The following is a 23,120-nucleotide window of genomic DNA, read 5'->3' as shown; positions in this document are numbered from 1 at the left end:
TCACAGACTGACTCTGAAAACAATGTTACAACAAACAACGTAATATGTTATTTGTTGTAAAAAAAATTCAGAGTCTGTGACAAAGGAAAGTGTTGGTCGTATCGTATGTCTATTCTGACAGTTTGCCTATAGAGGCCCATGCAGACGACAGGCGGCTTAAGTGTGTGACCCACAATAATCCATAACTTTAGGCTTCTTCACTGCCGACTGCGTTTCATAACGTGGTCTGAAACCCCTGAGAAAATCCCCTTTTTTTCCAGAAGATTAGGACTTGACTGAATGACCGCCCAGACTGCTCTATGTTGCGTATTAATACACGTCTAGCTATTGATACATTTTCTTGTGTTGTATCCCCCCCCCCACAGTAACTTGAGTGGTGTTGAAACTCCCTGGAATGCTACTGGATTATAAACTGACCTCACCTCAGCTGGGACTATAGTGAAACTGGATCATTGGACCACACATTTTCTGGCCTCAGCTTACCTACAATGCCTTTTGGGTCACAATGTCTACCCTGAAAGAGGCTATCCTGAACGACAACAACCAAGATGTGGAGAAGAGCTTGGACTGGAATTACATCGAGTGGCTGGAGAGTGAGGTCGTCGCCGCCGCAGGTGTGTCAAACGCACAGACACAAACGGAGCCGGGGCCCTTCGTGGACAAGGAGACCCAGACCAGCAGCCCGGTTATAATGCACATCGACCTGGCACGGACACACTCCAAGCTGAGGCACGCCTCTCTGGTGGACGCCGATAGTCTGGTCACACCGTTGTTCCAGTTCGACCGCCAGGCCCCCGGCCGGATCTCCACATCTCCCACCTTGCGACGGATGCGGAGCACCAGGCGCCCGCAGATGGACTTTCGAGACCCGGAGAAAATGGCGAGCACGCAGGAGGAGCCGGGGACGGTGGACACGAGTCCCCTGTCCCCGGTACACAGGCACAAGTCCCCGCTGGCAGCCACCCCCCCCATCTCTGATGAAGAAGAAATCCAACACGACGGTCACTCGGATTCGACCCCGGGCGGACAGGAACCCAGGACGCATAGATCAAAGACCTTTGACAATGGTGTCATTTGCAAGAGACAAGAATCTATGAGCGCACTACCGTGTGTTAGTACAGATTTTGAATTCCCTGATGATGAACCGCAGGTGAGCTTTTATCAGTGTTCACAGAAGTGTCTTTCATTGAGGCATGACTGCATAACTTTGAGCCATGTGACCCGTTCACTTTTGAATCATAAACGACACAAATGGGTCAGAATTAGCTCCTTTTTAGTTGTTATTTTTTACACAAGCCTCTTACTACCAGCAGCCAAATCTGATAACCGTCATGTGTGCTGCTACTACAGCATGGCTGTATAATAAGTTGTGTTTTTTTCTTTTCATCATAACCTTATGATAAATTAGATGGCAGATCTTCCCTATTGTAGTGGCCTCCTCTCCCCTCATTCTACCTTTGCCTCCTGCGGTGACCCATCACAATGCAGGCTTTTGACAGCAAATGAATCAGCAGCTACATGCACTGACGGCTCCGACCAACCCCTGTGGCCCCTGGCAGAGGTCTGGGAAGGGTCCTCCTCGTGCCCCCCCCCCCACCCCCCCCCCCCCCCCCCCCATTCACAGCAGTCAGCAGTCACCCAATAATAGCGGGGTCAGTGAGTGATGAGGGAAGATAATGGGGGGGGGACCCCATTCATCAGCTCACGGCATTCAGCCGAGGCACGTTCACAATGGAGCCCCCCGACTTTCTCCTCAGATATCGGAGGCCTTTGAGCGAGCGAGCGCCTCCACTTAAAACACTGCTTCACCTCTGAATGTGTTTGAAAGTGATATAGTGGGTCGGCAGATGCAGTAGCAGGGGGGGGGGGGGTGATTTAGTGTTAAATGTACAGTAAACTGATATATTTCAAACCTTTGTTTGAACTTGAAAGGCGACTGGGGTTCCCCTCGCTTACGGCCATGTCGAGTGTGCATACATAAATTAGCATAAAAACTAAAAAAGCATATAAAATCACAACAAAGAGACAAGACGAGGCAAAGAGCAAGGATAACAAATCAATTAAAACATGTACAACTTGATTGACAAAGGTTGGAGATCAAAGTTTTAAACTCTGCAACAGAGGGAAATTCCATGAGCTAGAGGCATCATAGCAAATTTCCTATTTACCCTGTTCCAAGCAAACTCAGTCATTAGAACGGGTCCCAATGCCCATAGGTTCCATATATACATGTATATTAATTCTGATTACGAATTGGACAATATGATATTGCCGGTTTTCCAGTTAGGGGATGGACATGAGAATTTAATGTTCTATTTTTACCAAAGTGTTCAAGAAGTTTTATATTCGCTTACAAATATGTATCGACTTTGTATCCCAATGTACTGATGCAGTCTTTTTTTTCATTTTTGCAGAAGGAGGACCATTGTTATAAAAGGTAAGTAAGTAAGTTAAGTAGGTCCTCATGCCCTGGAGTGACTGGTGTGCCTTCTGGGTGCCTACCTGGCACAGCCAAAAATAGCTGGGCTTGGCCTTCAATTACCATAGCATGATATAACCTGATTTGAATGCCAGGTGTATAGTAAAATGTTGGCTATAACTTGACACGCTCCGAGCAGTCGCCACGCACCACGGAAATTACAAATAATGAACATGTTTCTTCTACCTTGCCCTTCTTAGCAAGTTATGATTCCTGTCGCTGCCCTTGCCTTTGCATGTTTGTCAAATAGTTTCATTAACCCCAGAAATCAGTTTACCCCCCCCCAGGGACTTGCCTTCACACGAAGGACAGTTGGCTTGTGAGTGAGGCTGATTGGACCTAGAGTTATGGGGGAGGCCCATTGTGCATTCATTGTACTACGTCTTTGTTAGTGGAGCATAAGCTTGGTGGGTCGAGTTATGAGAGTCCCATGGTTATGAGTGGACAAGACAAATCCTCATTAAGGCCGCCCCCCCCACCCCTTCCTGCTCCTAATGGGCAGTGGGTCTCTTCCCCTCAGTGGATAATTAGGCAGCTATTGTCCCCGTAATTACGCCCTGGCACTGTGCCCCTTATGGTGACCACACTCTGCAGGCCAGATTTCTCAGGACACTTTTGTTTTCCAAGCGTCATTATTTCTCCTGTGGCGCGGGAACAAAGCGCCCCCTTTTTTTGCTAACCGCTTGGTGGCAGAGGGGCTGGCACACAGAGAGAGAGAGAGCAAAGTAACAGGAAGCCATTGTGAGGGATGCTAGGAAATGAACCGCAATTAAGCATTGGCGTGGTTAGTTAGGACAGACCCTCACAACTTCAGTGTACTTTCCCGTCAGCCGGTTCTCTGTGTTCAGGTGTTTTTGACTGTTTACTCAGTGCTGCTCGTCGGCCCATACATCAACGTGGACCTTGTATCGGTTTACCAGAAGGAACACAGAACAGTAGCGGGAGGGAGGAACAGTTGGTGCATTCAGAGGACCCGACAAAAAGTCGCTCCGTATAGAGTACCGACTTACGACTCCTGTGCGTTCAGCAAAAAGATTCCAGTCAGGCGTTCAGGTGTACTCATTGGCCCCTCCGGCAGCCGCATGCACTCGAGTCAGTTAATTTACTGTTGGTTTACATAAGCTTTGTAGACGATTATGCAAGTAGATCATTACAGATGTACCCTCACTGTCCCGAACAGCCATTATCGGTGCTTCCACGCGCAGCCTAGGTGATCCTAATTAAGTTGCCAGAGGTAGTTCTCATTCAGTGTTTTATATTGTAAAATTAACAGGAAGGTGTGTCTCCATGCTTCCCCTTGCCTTTACTGTGACCCTCTTTTGTTATATTTATGGCTGTCGGAACAAGGAACATTCGGCCCACATCTCTCGGTCGGTCACGGTGTTATTTACATAACCTTTACTGTATATAGCAGGGAGAACGCGTGTTTCCTTTAAACCGGTGTAATGGACATGCTGTCGTTTGGTATACAATGCATTTCATCGTTGCAGATTTTGTCTATTATTCCAGCATTATGACACGGCTCAAGAGGATAGTTGGTCTGTTTCTGTTCAGTGGTGCATTAGGGGGTCAAAACTCTCAAAATGTATCTGACTTTACCCCCCCCCAGAGGGAGCTTGGAAGTAACATCCCAGAGGGTTGATTAGGATGAGAGTGACTGTGAATAGAGTGTCAGAGTAGGGAGCAAAACCAGCCTGTCGGGTTGCTGTTTGTCTCATTACTGATCTCTCCTTTCACGGTGAAGATTTAAAGACTGTTTTCAGCCGGTAGCACAATTGGACTGTCATCGTTGTGTTTACTGTACGCATTAGGTGCACGTGAAGTCACATTTGATGCCAACTGTGATATTCATTATCTGTGAATTAGAATGTTGACAGATGTGCATTCTCCTTTCAACTAGGGCTGAACAATTCGGACAAAATGGCATAATTGCAATTCTTTTGACGGATAACGCAATTGTGGTACAATTCAAGATGTTGGAGGGGAATTATAACTTTGGCATTAAATGTTGATGATGTGATTTTTAGATTAGATTCAAATGTATTGTCAATGTCAACAAGTACAGTACAACTAAAAAGTTTGGCATCCAACCAGAGTGCAAATGTAATAGTAAAGTGTAATAGTAATATACAGGATTAAACTGGATATAAGTACTGTAATTTATACAGTATATAAATAAATGAGTACTACTGGGAGCGTCTGTACCGAGCAAAGGTGTTTTCTCACATCTAGAATACGATTTGTACTTAGTTTAGAATGGTGTTTGGAGACACATTTATGAAATATCGCAGCCTCCTGCAACGTGCATCTTGCATGTCAAAAATACTTGATTAATTGTTCCACCCAGATACTTTCCACAAGTGGCCCTCACCAGGAACACGAGCAGACAAAGTGAAAACAGTAGTTGTGCCCAAGGCTAAAAGTCAAGAGCATTGTTTTTCCACTCTCCGTCTGGCTATGCTTTGGTTACTACTGTACCTCCTGAAAGGAGACCAGGAGGATTGAAAAACGGCACACGTTGACAGCAAACCTCCTACCATATAAAACAGAGGGAGATCCATTAATCACCACGTATGCATGCCTCTCTGTAATACTTACAGAGGGAGTACTTTGACATTTTGAATTACTGAGGTGCAAGGTTTATTCTAGTATTGCCCCCTTGTTTTCAACCAGGAATGCTGATGAAGTTAACATGCCATTTCTGCCTGTCAGAGAACTGCATTAACGTCTACAATTTGCTCTGCTGATGTTACACATCACCGCGCGCTTGCACAACACAGATGGTATTTCAACCATGTAAAATGGCAAAAGGAATTCTGTTATTTCCTGTTCAACAGAGTCGTCCTGTAAGATGAAGTGTATCCCTCTTCTGTTCTATTGTACAACATATACAGTCGATATTCAGGTTATACCTTGTATCGGTGTGTTTAAACAGTGTACTGCACATCTTGCATACATATAGCGATTAGGCCATACAGTCGATTAGCACTTCACTCTGTCAACCACAGGGCTGTTAGTTTGGTTCATGATGTCTGGCAAACATTAATTCATGTTTAAAGAGATTCAATTACAGTATGTCATACAACACAACGAAAAGACGTTTGACATCCAACCAGAGTGCAAATGTAACAGTAAAGTACAATAGTAATATACAATGTATAGGTGATTAAACTGGGTATAAAATATATAAATTATTACTACTGAGTAATGACTGAGTGTATGACTGAGTGTATGACTATCGAATGTGGGGTGTAATAATGGGTGTTTTTGGGTGTAATAATGGATGACAAACTACCGGTAACATGGAAATCCCACATAGCACACGTTAAAAAAAAGATGTCTACGAGTATTTTTGTTTTAAATAAAGTGAGACATATGTTAAAATATGATGCAATGCGAACACTATATTGCTCACTTATCTCACCATACCTTAGTTATTGTGCTGAAGTATGGGGAAATACATATATGTCTACCATAAAATCATTATACACATTACAGAAGAGAGCGGTACGTATCATGCATAATGTCGAGTATAGAGAACACACAAACAGTCTATTTATCAGATCGAGGGTATTGAAACTTGAAGAGATAGTGAAACTACAGACGTTATTACCGTATTTATGTTTAGGGCAAAAAGCAATTAGCTGCCAGTTAATTTACAACTGTTTGTATATAGTTCAGAAAGTGGGGATAGCAGGAGGAAATTTGATTTTAAACATCAGTTTGCAGCACGGACCACTCAGAAGTAGATGTGTCCTTCAGTGATAGGAATACAAATTTGGAATTCTCTCTACAATGACCTAAAGGGATGTAAAATATTTATCAATTATATATATTTTTTTCTAAATATGAAAATAATTAGACAATATGAAGACTACGAAAAGGATTAGATTCTGGAGTTATCTTTTGATTATCTTTTGCTTTTCTACATGTTTGATTGTTCATTTGTTGCTCGTTTTTGTTCTAGTTTTGTTTTGGATTTGTTTAAATTAGCATTCTAGTGCAAGGAATGGTTGTAATTGTATGCACTGTTCATTTGTTGCTCATTTTTTGTTCTAGTTTTGTTTTGAATTTGTTTAAATTTGCACTTTAGTGCAAGTAATGGTTGTATGCGCCGACCATCAAATTTACTTTATTTAATTGGATAGGGGGCAGGTATTAATAAGAATCTATTCTTCTTCCTGCTCCTTTTCGCTTATGGGTGTATTTGATTATAATAAATAAATTATTTATAGGAATTTGTAATGTACTGTAATACACTACCATGTGCGAAATGAAATGAAATAATAGTGCTAATCGGATGCATGTACAGAGTTGTAGTATTAATATGTACAGTGATACAGGTATAAAGACACTATGATAGTAAGGCATACCGGCTAGCAGTGTAACTAGTTAGAGTAGGTAAGGGATATGTATGGATATAGAATCTACAGATATGTAACAAAAAATTATTATATGCAGGATTGCAGGTATGTATAGACATGTGAATATATATATATATATATATATATATATATATGTATATATATATATATATATATATATATATATATATGCATGGTATATACAGCATTATTGTACATGCTGTCATACAGTTATATGCAGGTGTATAAGTAGGTATATAGAGGGATTGTATGCAGGTATATTCAGACATATTCACTTCCTGTATCCCCCAGGCTTCAGGAAAGGAGGCGGAGCTCTGTGGTGGTCAGTTTGCCAGGATTGGACGTTTCTCCAGGGGACCTGTTTGTATCCAATGGGGCAGCAAACATATTGAATGGTTCCAACTACTCAGGTAAAACTGGGCTTGTTATACATGTTATCCTTTTTCACGCCATTAACTAAGTAACAAACAGCATGTATTAGTCTCGCAACCTACAGCTCTTAACCGATTCGGGGCCAACCACGTGTATATATACGTGATTGGGAGCCAGCGCTTGTTAACCTGTTTTCTGAAAATCCGCCTAAAATATATACCTAGGTAAATGGAATATTGCTCCACTTCTACAAGGTTCATTTGCATATTCTTGGTATCTAGGGACATCTATGGACCTCAGGGAATGTATTCAGTGTCAAATATTGTGTCTATTACTAGGCTTGCTTAAATTGTGATGAAACAAAGGAGAATATTAATTATGATTTTTCTTTGCATCTTTGACAGTGAATAACACCATGCTAATAATGACCAAACATTAAAAACTGCCACTGATCTCGTTCCGTACCTTCTTGAGATCATGTGTACAAAAAATCGAAGGAAATTAATAAAGGGAAGATGATTAAACAGAAGGTTCTGTAGATACAGCACTGAATTCTCCCATCTGGACCAATGCAATTTGAAATATTATTATAGAATATAGAATAGGAGGCTTATAAATTACCTTATTATAGCCAATTCGCACATTTATATATATATATATACATATATTATCTTTCAAATGCCCGAGTTCAATTTGGATTTAGTATCACCAGGCGTGCATAAGAACAGATAATGAAATCTACTGTACTTTTTTATTTTCACCACAGTGCAACCATTTTGAAACTAATTTCAGATCTAATTGTTGCTACATGCTAACAATAGGGAGGAGAAACTAACTGCGTTTCAATTTGTCAAAAACGTTACCTTTTGTGGTAGAATTATCCCGAATATGAACAGTTATTGAAATAATCCATACAGAACTTTGAACCTTGAACCCCATAGAAATGTACAGGAAGTGTCGTTTTGAAACATGTCAATGCTGATCGACAGCTAGCGATGTCTATTACAAAATGGCCGCAAAAAGTCTACAATTCCCATGGTTAAAAATGTCCAAAATGGTCGCCATCTCGGAATAGGCTTGACCAAATCGAAAAGTTACTTGATATATTCAGACATATCCCAATGGCCCCGAATGTGTTAAAGGGGCACTTCACACAAAAAAAAACAGTTTTGCACACATAAATTTAGTTAGACAGTTATTGAGTAAATTAGTTTCAATATGACAGTCAGTGATGTCACTCGGCTTCCATTGGAATTGAGAAGTGTGTCCTCAGGTCCTCTGTTGTATTATATTTATAACCCAGTGTGTTGTTTGTGTTTCTCCTAAGCCCCATCTGTTCTACAGCAGATTTTCTCACGGCTGTCATAACCAGCATGTTGTGTTTCTAATCTTTAACAGATACTAAGAAGTCAAAGTGGCCTTTTTCAAGGCGCAGCACGGTAGGTTGTTATGTTTGTTACTGGTAGGTGCTGTTATGTTTGTTACTGGTAGGTCTTGTTATATGTTTGGTACAGGTAGGTCTTGTTATATGTTTGTTACTGGCAGTGATGGGAATAACGGCGCTATAAGTAACAACGTTACTAACGGCATTAGTTTTTTCAGTAACGAGTAATCTAACGGATTACTCTTCCAATCTCAATAACGCCGTTACCGTTACTGCAAATAAATCCGGCGCGTTACTATGAATGAACCTGTTTCTTTCATCAGACAGATATCTGCGCTGAGAGGCAATATTATGTTCTTCCTTGTTTAGTGGGCAGTGCGCGAGTCAAGCGTCATGCTGACGAGTGACAATTGGCTGAGGCTGAGTAAAATGTCATGGTAAGCCAATCAAAGGTAGAGGTGGGCGGGTCTAACGCATCGAGAGTCTGAGCCACAACACAAGCGATTCAGTCAGCGGAGACCGCGGGTCTGTGTAGTGTACGGTTTGAGCCCAAATAATCTAAAACGAATCAAACGGAACAACATAATAAGCGAGCAGTCAGCGTGAGACCGCGGTTCACTCTTGTGTTGCAGCGCAGGGCAGTAGTGGCTCTACTGCTGACAGGCTCAACCATACAGTATATATCTATGGGCTCAACATAGTGCTGCACTTCCTGGTTTAATAGCACAGTCTGGTGCGCAGAGATATATATCTGTATGTCATGCATGTCTTAAATGTCATGATTAGATTGGTTTAGAATGATTCGATTAGATTCTTATATCTGTATGTTGTGTATGTCATGAATTGAAAATGGGGGACCCTGATGTAAACAAGACGAAAGTCTTTCTCTGGTCTGCAGCCCCTTAACAATTGTGTGTATTGAGCCGTAGTGCTGTACCCATTCTGCAATCTGTTAATTAAAATGTTCAATCAATCAGTATATATTTGTTATTTATTTTTGGTATAGTGCTTAACAAGCATAATTTAATGTTGCCCAGTTGTGGCCTGTTGAGGGGCAATACATATATCAAAAGTTCCAAAACATCTATTGTATTTGTATGATCCACTAATATATAAACATAGTTGTTGTGAAGGATCAGATTAAACCGAATATATATATTTATTTATATATATATATTTAATTGTATTTGTATATCGTTTGATATCCCCTGTATATTCCTTGTACAATATGCACTGAATATCCCTTTAGTCTACTAAACAGCCCATAATAGTTTCATTCTACCATTGGACGAGAACCTGGCGCCAGGTTGCCATACCCCTAGGTCCAAGTTCAATCGTGCCGCCTAACATGTCGTGGCAAGCCCCGGTTCCGCGCAGGAATATGTCGGGCGAAATACGAATGGTACTATTTGTTCATAGCGCATATATATATGGCGCAAGTAAAGTAGAACTTTCTTTTAGTCCAGTTCTTTACCCTCCAACAGAGTGACAGACGCAAAGCCTCCCCACGACGCACGTGCGGTGTAGTAAGGCCTACTTGGCCCCAGAATAGGCATTGAGATATCGTGTAGATTAATAGTTGAATAGTCATAGTTTGGCACTATACCGTCGAGTTGGACGTATTCTATTAAGCTAATAATAGTCTATTTATGTATGGTGCATCGTTCGGTTAGAGTTCTAAAGTTATCAGTACCCCCCATCGTTCCTGACGTTATCTGGACGCTTAACCAGGCTGGGCAGACCCCTAGTGGTGCTTGCATCCGAGGAGCTCCGGGCCAGGGCGACTGGACCTGTATATTGGATTACTCTACCCGGACGACGGCGAGCCTTCCACGGCTTGGATTATGCTTTGGGTGCTTTGATTATTCCATGGATAAAGGCCAACACTGCGGAGTGTTGGAACTACCCCCCGGAGAGAACTCCAGGTGAGACGGCGCTCTACACCAGTGAGGTCGCCTCACGTCTCTCCGTTGTGGACCGGCAGCTACCGTCCACAGAGGGTCCAGCTGTATTCGTCTGCGGACCGAGGTTCTGTGGGCACCGTGTTCAAGACTTTGAATTCTCCCAAGACACCGTCGGCCAGATGGGATACCGCCAGCGGCTTCTCTAACCCCCCCCTCCTACTGTCTTACAACCAGCGGGACCCCCCCCCCCCCCTTAGTGTATCCAGCTATAATCATTTAAGTACCATCGCTATCGTTTCCTAAATATTCCAGGTTGTATACTTACTCCCTGCGTAACCAGAGATTGGACATTCAATGTTGATTTACCTACGAATACTCATTTGCCATAAAAGTGCATATTTCAAATCATAAATGTAAACAAGTGAACGTTGTATATACCTTTTGCTATATTAAACCTTCGATTTGGTACATTTGTGTGGATTCGTTTCATCAGGTGGGAAAGTGTTCATCATACTTATATCATGTACTGGATGGCCAGAAGTTAAAGTACAAGAGGTAGTGGTATTAAATACCATATCTAACAATACAGTCAGGGAATTGTACCCCTCAGTTACAATAGTAATTATAATATCTACATACATGGCATTTGATTGGAGGCTAGTCTCACTTTGTCCCACAGCAACATTAAAATAGTTTAGATTTGTGTATGTTGTTTATGTAAAAAAATATATATATTGAAAGTAACGCAATAGTTACTTTCTGAAGTAACTAGTTACTTTTATAATTTGTAACTGAGTAAGTAATTTAGTTACTTTTTGGGAGAAGTAACTAGTAACTGTAACTAGTTACTTTTTAAAGTAACTTGCCCAACACTGGTTACTGGTAGGTCTTGTTATATGTTTGTTACTGGTAGGTCTTGTTATTAGGGCTGTCAGTTTATCGCGTTAATTAGATTAATTAATTACACAGCAAATTATCGCGTTATGAAAATTAACTCAAAATTAATTACAAAAAAAGATTTTTTTTTCTTTTTTTATAATTTTTTTTTATCTCATTCATTCCATAAGAATGTAGAATACACATTTACAGACTTTTTTTTCATTTCATGTTCTTGGTGTCTGATTCTAGGGACACTGAATCTCAGGGAATGTATTCCCAGTGTCAGAAATACTGTGGGCTAGATCCACAAAGAATGGATTGCACGGTGCAAGATGCACCCTTACTTACAATTCATTATGAATTAAAAAAGCCGTACTGTATTGTACCCATTCTGCAATCTGTTAATAACATTTTCATTCAATCAATCAATCTGCGCGGTGATTAATTGAATGACATTTTTATTTTGAGTAAATTGTAATGAACCAAATGAGAATATCAATAATTTTCTTTTATCTTTGACTGTGAATAACACCATGCTCAAATTGACCAGACCTGAAAAATCAAACAGTACTGAATTCTGCCATCCGGACACATGCAATTTGAAATATGATTATAGAATATAGAATATCAGGCATAAAATGGTTATGCGATTAAAATGCGATTAATTAGATTAATTAATTACAAATCCTGTAATTAATTAGATAAAAAAATGACTTGCCTGACAGCACTACTTGTTATATGTTTGTTACTGGTAGGTCTTGTTATATGTTTGTTACTGGTAGGTCTTGTTATATGTTTGTTACTGGTAGGTCTTGTTATATGTTTGTTACTGGTAGGTCTTGTTATATGTTTGTTACTGGTAGGTCTTGTTATATGTTTGTTACTGGTAGGTCTTGTTATGTTTGTTACTGGTAGGTCTTGTTATGTTTGTTACTGGTAGGTCTTGTTATATGTTTGTTACTGGTAGGACTTGTTATATGTTTGTTACTGGTAGGACTTGTTATGTTTGTTACTGGTAGGTCTTGTTATATGTTTGTTACTGGTAGGTCTTGTTATATGTTTGTTACTGGTAGGACTTGTTATGTTTGTTACTGGTAGGTTTTGTTATATATGTTTGTTACTGGTAGGACTTGTTATATGTTTGTTACTGGTAGGACTTGTTATGTTTGTTACTGGTAGGTCTTGTTATATGTTTGTTACTGGTAGGACTTGTTATGTTTGTTACTGGTAGGTCTTGTTATATGTTTGTTACTGGTAGGACTTGTTATATGTTTGTTACTGGTAGGACTTGTTATGTTTGTTACTGGTAGGTCTTGTTATATATGTTTGTTACTGGTAGGTTTTGTTATGTTTGTTACTGGTAGGACTTGTTATGTTTGTTACTGGTAGGACTTGTTATATGTTTGTTACTGGTAGGACTTGTTATGTTTGTTACTGGTAGGTCTTGTTATATGTTTGTTACTGGTAGGACTTGTTATGTTTGTTACTGGTAGGTCTTGTTATATGTTTGTTACTGGTAGGACTTGTTATATGTTTGTTACTGGTAGGACTTGTTATATGTTTGTTACTGGTAGGACTTGTTATGTTTGTTACTGGTAGGTCTTGTTATATGTTTGTTACTGGTAGGACTTGTTATATTTGTTACTGGTAGGTCTTGTTATATGTTTGTTACTGGTAGGTCTTGTTATATGTTTGTTACTGGTAGGACTTGTTATGTTTGTTACTGGTAGGACTTGTTATGTTTGTTACTGGTAGGTCTTGTTATATATGTTTGTTACTGGTAGGTCTTGTTATATATGTTTGGTACTGGTAGGACTTGTTATACGTTTGTTACTGGTAGGTCTTGTTATACGTTTGTTACTTGTAGGTCTTGTTATGTTTGTTACTGGTAAGACTTGTTATGTTTGTTACTGGTAGGTCTTGTTATATATGTTTGTTACTGGTAGGTTTTGTTATGTTTGTTACTGGTAGGACTTGTTATGTTTGTTACTGGTAGGACTTGTTATATGTTTGTTACTGGTAGGACTTGTTATGTTTGTTACTGGTAGGTCTTGTTATATGTTTGTTATTGGTAGGTCTTGTTATGTTTGTTACTGGCAGGTCTTGTTATATGTTTGTTACTGGTAGGTCTTGTTATATGTTTGTTACTGGTAGGACTTGTTATGTTTGTTACTGGTAGGTTTTGTTATATATGTTTGTTACTGGTAGGTCTTGTTATATGTTTGTTACTGGTAGGACTTGTTATGTTTGTTACTGGTAGGTCTTGTTATACGTTTGTTACTGGTAGGACTTGTTATGTTTGTTACTGGTAGGTCTTATATGTTTGTTACTGGTAGGTCTTGTTATATGTTTGTTACTGGTAGGTCTTGTTATATGTTTGGTACTGGTAGGTCTTGTTATATTTTTGTTACTGGTAGGTATTGTTATACGTTTGTTACTGGTAGGTCTTGTTATACGTTTGTTACTTGTAGGTCTTGTTATGTTTGTTACTGGTAAGACTTGTTATGTTTGTTACTGGTAGGTCTTGTTATATATGTTTGTTACTGGTAGGTTTTGTTATGTTTGTTACTGGTAGGACTTGTTATGTTTGTTACTGGTAGGACTTGTTATATGTTTGTTACTGGTAGGACTTGTTATGTTTGTTACTGGTAGGTCTTGTTATATGTTTGTTACTGGTAGGTCTTGTTATGTTTGTTACTGGCAGGTCTTGTTATATGTTTGTTACTGGTAGGTCTTGTTATATGTTTGTTACTGGTAGGACTTGTTATGTTTGTTACTGGTAGGTTTTGTTATATATGTTTGTTACTGGTAGGTCTTGTTATATGTTTGTTACTGGTAGGACTTGTTATGTTTGTTACTGGTAGGTCTTGTTATACGTTTGTTACTGGTAGGACTTGTTATGTTTGTTACTGGTAGGTCTTATATGTTTGTTACTGGTAGGTCTTGTTATATGTTTGTTACTGGTAGGACTTGTTATATGTTTGGTACTGGTAGGTCTTGTTATATTTTTGTTACTGGTAGGTATTGTTATACGTTTGTTACTGGTAGGTCTTGTTATATGTTTGTTACTGGTAGGACTTGTTATGTTTGTTACTGGTAGGACTTGTTATGTTTGTTACTGGTAGGTCTTGTTATATGTTTGTTACTGGTAGGTCTTGTTATATACGTTTGTTACTGGTAGGACTTGTTATATGTTTGGTACTGGTAGGTCTTGTTATATATGTTTGTTACTGGTAGGTCTTGTTATATATGTTTGTTACTGGTAGGTCTTGTTATATATGTTTGTTACTGGTAGGTCTTGTTATGTTTGTTACTGGTAGGTCTTGTTATATATGTTTGTTACTGGTAGGTTTTGTTATATATGTTTGTTACTGGTAGGACTTGTTATATGTTTGTTACTGGTAGGTCTTGTTATGTTTGTTACTGGTAGGTCTTGTTATATATGTTTGTTACTGGTAGGACTTGTTATATGTTTGTTACTGGTAGGTCTTGTTATACGTTTGTTACTTGTAGGTCTTGTTATACGTTTGTTACTGGTAGGTCTTGTTATGTTTGTTACTGGTAGGTCTTGTTATATGTTTGTTACTGGTAGGTCTTGTTATACGTTTGTTACTGGTAGGTCTTGTTATGTTTGTTACTGGTAGGTCTTGTTATATGTTTGTTACTGGTAGGTCTTGTTATATGTTTGTTACTGGTAGGTCTTGTTATATGTTTGTTACTGGTAGGTCTTGTTATACGTTTGTTACTGGTAGGTCTTGTTATACGTTTGTTACTGGTAGGTCTTGTTATACGTTTGTTACTGGTAGGTATTGTTATATGTTTGTTACTGGTAGGTCTTGTTATATGTTTGTTACTGGTAAGTCTTGTTATACGTTTGTTACTGGTAGGTCTTGTTATATGTTTGTTACTGGTAGGTCTTGTTATATGTTTGTTACTGGTAGGTCTTGTTATACGTTTGTTACTGGTAGGTCTTGTTATACGTTTGTTACTGGTAGGTCTTGTTATACGTTTGTTACTGGTAGGTCTTGTTATACGTTTGTTACTGGTAAGACTTGTTATGTTTGTTACTGGTAGGTCTTGTTATATGTTTGTTACTGGTAGGTCTTGTTATATATGTTTGTTACTGGTAGGTCTTGTTATATATGTTTGTTACTGGTAGGACTTGTTATGTTTGTTACTGGTAGGTCTTGTTATATATGTTTGGTACTGGTAGGTCTTGTTGTACGTTTGTTACTGGTAGGTCTTGTTATGTTTGTTACTGGTAGGTCTTGTTATATGTTTGTTACTGGTAAGACTTGTTATGTTTGTTACTGGTAGGTCTTGTTATACGTTTGTTACTGGTAGGTCTTGTTATATATGTTTGTTACTGGTAGGTCTTGTTATATATGTTTGGTACTGGTAGGACTTGTTATATGTTTGTTACTGGTAGGTCTTGTTATACGTTTGTTACTGGTAGGTCTTGTTATATGTTTTTTACTGGTAGGTCTTGTTATATGTTTGTTACTGGTAGGTCTTGTTATACGTTTTTTTTTTTTTTATCCACTTTTTCTCCCATTTTCTATATTTTTCTCCCATCCCAATTTCGTATCATCCAATTCAACCCTCCCCTGTCACGAACGCTGTTTCTTGCCTCCCACAAGCCGGCTGCAATGTGGACTAAGTCATACATAGCACAAGTCCCCTCCGGTACTTGAGGTAACAGCAGTCGCATCTTTTCACCTGCGCAGCTCGATCTCTCAGTGGCGAGGAGTAACGCGTGGGAGGCTCACGCTGCCCCCGACACTTCCTGATTCTACTGCGCAGGCGCACCAACCGACCTGTAGGAGTCGCTGTCCACAACGCCCAATCCCCACCCATCAGTTTCCCACCCCCTAATACGGCGAATGTGTATTAGTATGAACGACCAGCTAAACTGAAAGCAATGTGGAGCGCTGGGCTCGAACAGGCGAGCCCAGCATCTCCGCATTCGTGGCGAGCGCCTTGCCCACTACGCCACGTAGCCGCCCCGTCTTGTTATACGTTTGTTACTGGTAGGTCTTGTTATATGTTTGTTACTGGTAGGACTTGTTATACGTTTGTTACTGGTAGGTCTTGTTATATATGTTTGTTACTGGTAGGTTTTGTTATATACGTTTGTTACTGGTAGGTCTTGTTATACGTTTGTTACTTGTAGGTCTTGTTATATATGTTTGTTACTGGTAGGTCTTGTTATACGTTTGTTACTGGTAGGTCTTGTTATACGTTTGTTACTGGTAGGTCTTGTTATATGTTTGTTACTGGTAGGTCTTGTTATATGTTTGTTACTGGTAGGTCTTGTTATATATGTTTGTTACTGGTAGGTCTTGACTCTTGTTATATGTTTGTTACTGGTAGGTCTTGTTATATATGTTTGTTACTGGTAGGACTTGTTATACGTTTGTTACTGGTAGGTCTTGTTATACGTTTGTTACTGGTAGGTCTTGTTATATGTTTGTTACTGGTAGGACTTGTTATACGTTTGTTACTGGTAGGTCTTGTTATATATGTTTGTTACTGGTAGGTTTTGTTATATACGTTTGTTACTGGTAGGTCTTGTTATACGTTTGTTACTTGTAGGTCTTGTTATATATGTTTGTTACTGGTAGGTCTTGTTATACGTTTGTTACTGGTAGGTCTTGTTATACGTTTGTTACTGGTAGGTCTTGTTATATGTTTGTTACTGGTAGGTCTTGTTATATGTTTGTTACTGGTAGGTCTTGTTATATATGTTTGTTACTGGTAGGTCTTGACTCTTGTTATATGTTTGTTACTGGTAGGTCTTGTTATATATGTTTGTTACTGGTAGGACTTGTTATACATTTGTTACTGGTAGGTCTTGTTATACGTTTGTTACTGGTAGGTCTTGTTATATGTTTGTTACTGGTAGGTCTTGTTATATGTTTGTTACTGGTAGGTCTTGTTATACGTTTGTTACTGGTAGGTCTTGTTATATGTTTGTTACTGGTAGGTCTTGTTATATGTTTGTTACTGGTAGGTCTTGTTATACGTTTGTTACTGGTAGGACTTGTTATGTTTGTTACTGGTAGGACTTGTTATGTTTGTTACTGGTAGATCTTGTTATATGTTTGTTACTGGTAGGTCTTGTTATACGTTTGTTACTGGTAGGACTTGTTATGTTTGTTACTGGTAGGTCTTGTTATATGTTTGTTACTGGTAGGTCTTGTTATATGTTTGTTACTGGTAGGACTTGTTATGTTTGTTACTGGTAGGTCTTGTTATATGTTTGTTACTGGTAGGTCTTGTTATATGTTTGTTACTGGTATGTCTTGTTATATGTTTTTTTACTGGTAGGTCTTGTTATATGTTTGTTACTGGTAGGTCTTGTTATATATGTTTGTTACTGGTAGGTCTTGTTATATATGTTTGGTACTGGTAGGACTTGTTATGTTTGTTACTGGTAGGTCTTGTTATATATGTTTGTTACTGGTAGGTCTTGTTGTACGTTTGTTACTGGTAGGTCTTGTTATGTTTGTTACTGGTAGGTCTTGTTATACGTTTGTTACTGGTAGGTCTTGTTATATGTTTGTTACTGGTAGGTCTTGTTATATGTTTGTTACTGGTAGGTCTTGTTATATATGTTTGTTACTGGTAGGTTTTGTTATATGTTTGTTACTGGTAGGTCTTGTTATATGTTTGTTACTGGTAGGACTTGTTATGTTTGTTACTGGTAGGTCTTGTTATATGTTTGTTACTGGTAGGACTTGTTATATGTTTGTTACTGGTAGGACTTGTTATGTTTGTTACTGGTAGGTCTTGTTATATATGTTTGTTACTGGTAGGTTTTGTTATATACGTTTGTTACTGGTAGGTCTTGTTATACGTTTGTTACTTGTAGGTCTTGTTATATATGTTTGTTACTGGTAGGTCTTGTTATACATTTGTTACTGGTAGGTCTTGTTATACGTTTGTTACTGGTAGGTCTTGTTATATGTTTGTTACTGGTAGGTCTTGTTATATGTTTGTTACTGGTAGGTCTTGTTATATATGTTTGTTACTGGTAGGTCTTGTTATATATGTTTGGTACTGGTAGGACTTGTTATATGTTTGTTACTGGTAGGTCTTGTTATGTTTGTTACTGGTAGGTCTTGTTATATATGTTTGGTACTGGTAGGTCTTGTTATATGTTTGGTACTGGTAGGTCTTGTTATATGTTTGTTACTGGTAGGTCTTGTTATATATGTTTGTTACTGGTAGGTCTTGTTATATGTTTGGTACTGGTAGGTCTTGTTATACGTTTGGTACTGGTAGGTAGGTCTTGTTATACGTTTGGTACTGGTAGGTGCTGTTATATGTTTGGTACTGGTGTGCGGTCTCTGGGCTGCTCCCCAGTGTATTTGAGATTTGTTTAGCGGCACTTTGCTTTCAGAATGATCAGACTAGCCGGAATGGACATATTGTTCACTGACCTACTTCTCAAAGCAGATAATGTGATTCCTCTTTTCTCTTTTGGCCCTTTCAAGTTCCATAATTCATCAACACTTGGAGCAAAACATTTCTGTCAAATCAGATTATTTATAGTAGTTTGATTTTTTTGAATGTGCTAGACTGTTTGTTTGTCCTAGATCACAGAGGCGGCATAGTTCTCATACACAGTACACACACACATTCACATGTACACATGCTCACACCAGCTACATTATAGAGACCTACCGGTATTTGAAAATCGTTGGAAATAACACGTGTGTTTCCCTCCACCACTCAGACTAAAGGGAAGACGCCGACTAACCTGACGTATGATATCGAGAAATATCTGTCAACGGCACAGATTCAAGAGTGGAGGAACACAGACTTTGAGAAGTACAAGGTGAGACATTTTTCCTTGGTCGTACAAGCTGTGTACAAGTTTAAATCAAATCAAATCAAATTTATTTATAAGGCCCGACAACACACGTTAATGTCCCCATGGGCCGTACAAGTCTTCTTTAAACAAGTCAAGAAGAAAACATAACAATAAGTCAAGAACAAAACAAGAACACCATAAGGTCCAACAAATTTAAAATAGATGCAAATAAATGAAAGAATGCAAGCACTCCCAGACATACCCCATGCAAAGGTAAGGAAAAACTCACTAAAACCTAACGATAGGGAAAAATGCTACACAGGCAGTGTGGAGGAGAGAAACCTTAGAAGGGCCATTCAAGGGGGGATCTCCCTTCTTAGATGTCGGTGATAGTAGTGTTGCAGACTAACAGTTGGTAAGCATGCACTCAAGTGTGTAGTGAAACACAGATGAGTGCATGCAATAGCAACTGAACATTTTGAAAGATTGAAGATGGAGCTGATAGCGAATCTATTTGAGGCACAGGGGCGGCGTAAAGAGGGTCGCGTCCTCCCCGTCTTAATCACGGGACATTCAACACTCCGGTCATTGCTCAGGGACAGCCGGAGACAGGGAGATAGGGGGCGGCGCAGAGAGGGTCGCGAACTCCCCGACATCATCGCGGGACATCCAGCACTCCGGTCACCACTACGAGACCTCCGGAGACAGGAGGGCACGCAGAGAGGGTTGCATCCTCCCGGCCTTCATCACGGGATGTCCGACACTCCGGTCAGCACTCCAGGACAGCAACTCACAGGGAGACAGGGAGACGGGACAGGCGTTGGACAGCTCATGTGATTGTAGTGGGCGGACATAGCAATAGATACAAGTGGTAAGCATGTGAATAGAGTGGATATATGAAGTAAGCATATCTTCATATCTTTAAAGAACCCTTCCACTCAAAAACATGTTTGTTTTTCATGGTCAACTCCTCTTGGAGGCATGACTTTTACTATACAGATTGTTATTTATGGTTAATTATACAACGGCATGCAAATTTCTCGATTCTGATTGGCTGAAAAAGTCCATTTACACGTATGTATCTGGCACAATCCACGCTCCTGGTCCCAGGACCCGCCCACAACCGAATCACATCACTCCGCCGTGCGGATTTTACGGAAAAACAAGATGGCGGACAATAATCTTTAACAAATGGATATGTTGATAGCGTCATAACGACTAAATATAAAGCGATTCTGTCACGGCGAATGTCTTAGTCCTTTAAACAATGTTGGATGATGTAATTGATGGGTCATGAGTCATTCTAGAACAAAATAAAAATCGCGCGAATTGATTGATTGATTAATTTGCTATTTTCTTTCTTCCCCTTCCTTGCCAGAGCTCAATCTCTCACACTGTCTGGCTTCCAGACACACTCACTTGGTCGCATACACACCCACACACACACACATACACACACACACACAATGTCTTAGTTGCTTAAACAATGTTGGATGATGTAATTGATGGGTCATGAGTCATTGTAGAACAAAATAAAAATTGCGCGAATTGATTGATTGATTAATTGCAATTTTTTTTTAACCTACTTTCAATAGAAGCATCTAAGAATGAAGTTCTATAGAAAGTAGGTCTGCATCCCCTTAACAATTGTGTGTATTGAGCCATACTGTATTGTACCCATTCTGCATCTGGTAATACAATTTTCAATCAATCAATCAATCAATCATTCCAATAACAACCACTAACTTCATAATTAAAAACTAAAGAAAAGTTGGATGTGTTAGTTGGTTGGATGTCTTGGTTGAAAGGCAGTTGGATGTGTTAGTTGGTTGGATGCCTTAGTTGAAAGACAGTTGGATGTGTTAGTTGGTTGGATGTCTTAGTTGAAAGGCAGTTGGATGTGTTAGTTGGTTGGATGCCTTAGTTGGTTGGATGCCTTAGTTGAAAGACAGTTGGATGTGTTAGTTGGTTGGATGTCTTAGTTGAAAGACAGTTGGATGTGTTAGTTGGTTGGATGTCCTACTGAGAACAGTTGAATGCACTTCTGAGCTGCTTCCACATGGAGGCAACTTCTCTTTTTTTCTTTTTTGGGAACTACTTTTTCTGGCGGATGGTTTTTTCAATAAATCTTCAATTAATGTGTGTTTATTGTATAGCAATAAGGTTGGATGAATGTGGCAGTTGTATAAAAGCATTACACCACTTGCAGTCGTGATTTGTGAAAAATAAACCATGCCTAGGGGGGTCTAACGACCCTCTGCTGCGCCTCGGGCCTAACGACCACCCCTAGGCATGGTTTATTGTTCACAAACCACTCCTGCGCGTGATGTAATGCTTAACTATACAGATGGTTATTTAAGCATTACATCACGCGCAGGAGTGGTTTGTGAACAATAAACCATGCCTAGGGGTGGTCGTTAGACCCCCCTAGGCATGGTTTATTGTTCACAAATCACGACTGCAAGTGGTGTAATGCTTTTATACAACTGCCACATTCATCCAACCTTATTGCTATACAATAAACACACATTAATCGAAGATTTATTGAGAACCATCCGCCAGAAAAAGTAGTTCCCACAACAACAAAAAAGACAATTTGCCTCCATGTGGAAGCAGCTCGGAAGTGCATCCAACCAACTAACACATCCAACTGTGTGTTATTGGAATGATTGAGAGAAGTTGCCTCATGTGGAAGCAGCTCGGAAGTGCATCCAACGGATCCAACAAACTAACACATCCAACTGTGTGTTATTGGAATGATTGATTGAAAATGTTATTACCAGATGCAGAATGGGTACAATACAGTACGGCTCAATACACACAATTGTTAAGGGTATGCAGACCTACTTTCTATAGAACTGCATTCTTAGATGCTTCCAGGGACCGAAACTAGAGAGCGCCAAGCACCATTGGCGCTCAGTTTTTACGTTTGGCGCCTCCCACTGAGAGGTCTGACCGCTGTGTGGCGGGCAATCAAATAGTCATGTGAAAACCGAAAATCATGATCCAATTCTTTAGCGGAGTTCTCACTCGCTGTCTCAGCACAGACATGCAGCGCACCGAGCACTGCTGCTCCTACCCCTGTATGCCTGCATGTAAACAGAGGCTATTGCCTCACCGTGACGTTAGTCTAGTCAGTGTGGGACCTTCGTGAGATAACGTTAGCTACCGTTACAAAATGACCCAGTCAACTATTCACTTAGTTTAATACATGAGGCATTGTGTAACGTTATCCAGCCGGCTAGCTACGGATAGCTCCCGACATCAACAAATCCTCCAGCAATAGTCCAGTGCATAATACCTCCGTTGGCTAGGTAGCTCACTAGTCACTACGAAATGTCGCAGTAAACTAAATAGTTCACTGAGGCGTTGTCCCAACGCCATCCAGCACTAGCTACAGATAGCTTCTGACATCAATGTCCTACAACAACATGCGTATTCGAGTCCCTGGCTTACATCGCATGAGTGAGGGCTGCTGAATAGGGTCCAGCTGTAGCTCAGGAGAATCCTTTTGCATGCTGAATGTAGCCTTTAGGGTCCAGCTGCAGCGCCGGAGAATCCTTGCTGGAGCTGGAGGCCACTCACACACAGACAGTGGAGCTGTTTGCAGACAGCGAGGTGGCGATGTCTAGCAGATAACACAATCACAAGTATGATTATATAATATATATATTTTATTTAAATTTTTTTTTTATAAAATAATAATAAAAAATAAAAATTTATCAAAAAAAAGTTGGCAGGTAAGAAATATGCTTGGCGGGTAGATTCTTCCCATCTACCTGCCACTGGCCGGTGAGTCAAAAAGTTTATTTCGCTCCCTGGATGCTTCTATAGAAAGTAGGTAAAACAAATTAAAACGTTTTCTTTGCCCTGGCGGGATGGTGCCAGGAAAACAGCC

The 23,120-nt window shown here is 39.8% G+C and overlaps 1 protein-coding gene across 1 annotated transcript in view; it reads left to right on the top strand.

The window, feature by feature from the left end:
• Nucleotides 1-23,120, top strand: part of plekhg7 (pleckstrin homology domain containing, family G (with RhoGef domain) member 7) — a 54,280-nt gene that overhangs the window by 653 nt on the left and 30,507 nt on the right. The window contains exons 2-6 of the mRNA XM_084334947.1: nucleotides 366-1,150; nucleotides 2,415-2,437; nucleotides 7,156-7,274; nucleotides 8,635-8,675; nucleotides 19,145-19,246. Coding sequence (XP_084191073.1) covers nucleotides 506-1,150; nucleotides 2,415-2,437; nucleotides 7,156-7,274; nucleotides 8,635-8,675; nucleotides 19,145-19,246 — 930 coding nt within the window. The 5' untranslated portion in view covers nucleotides 366-505. The remainder of the gene's footprint in view (nucleotides 1-365; nucleotides 1,151-2,414; nucleotides 2,438-7,155; nucleotides 7,275-8,634; nucleotides 8,676-19,144; nucleotides 19,247-23,120) is intronic.

This window comes from Notolepis coatsorum (genome assembly GCF_963971535.1).
Source record: "Notolepis coatsorum genome assembly, chromosome: 18".
Taxonomy (NCBI): Eukaryota; Metazoa; Chordata; class Actinopteri; order Aulopiformes; family Paralepididae; genus Notolepis; species Notolepis coatsorum.
Note: the sequence above shows the minus strand (reverse complement) of the source record. Positions and strands in the feature narration are given on the sequence as shown.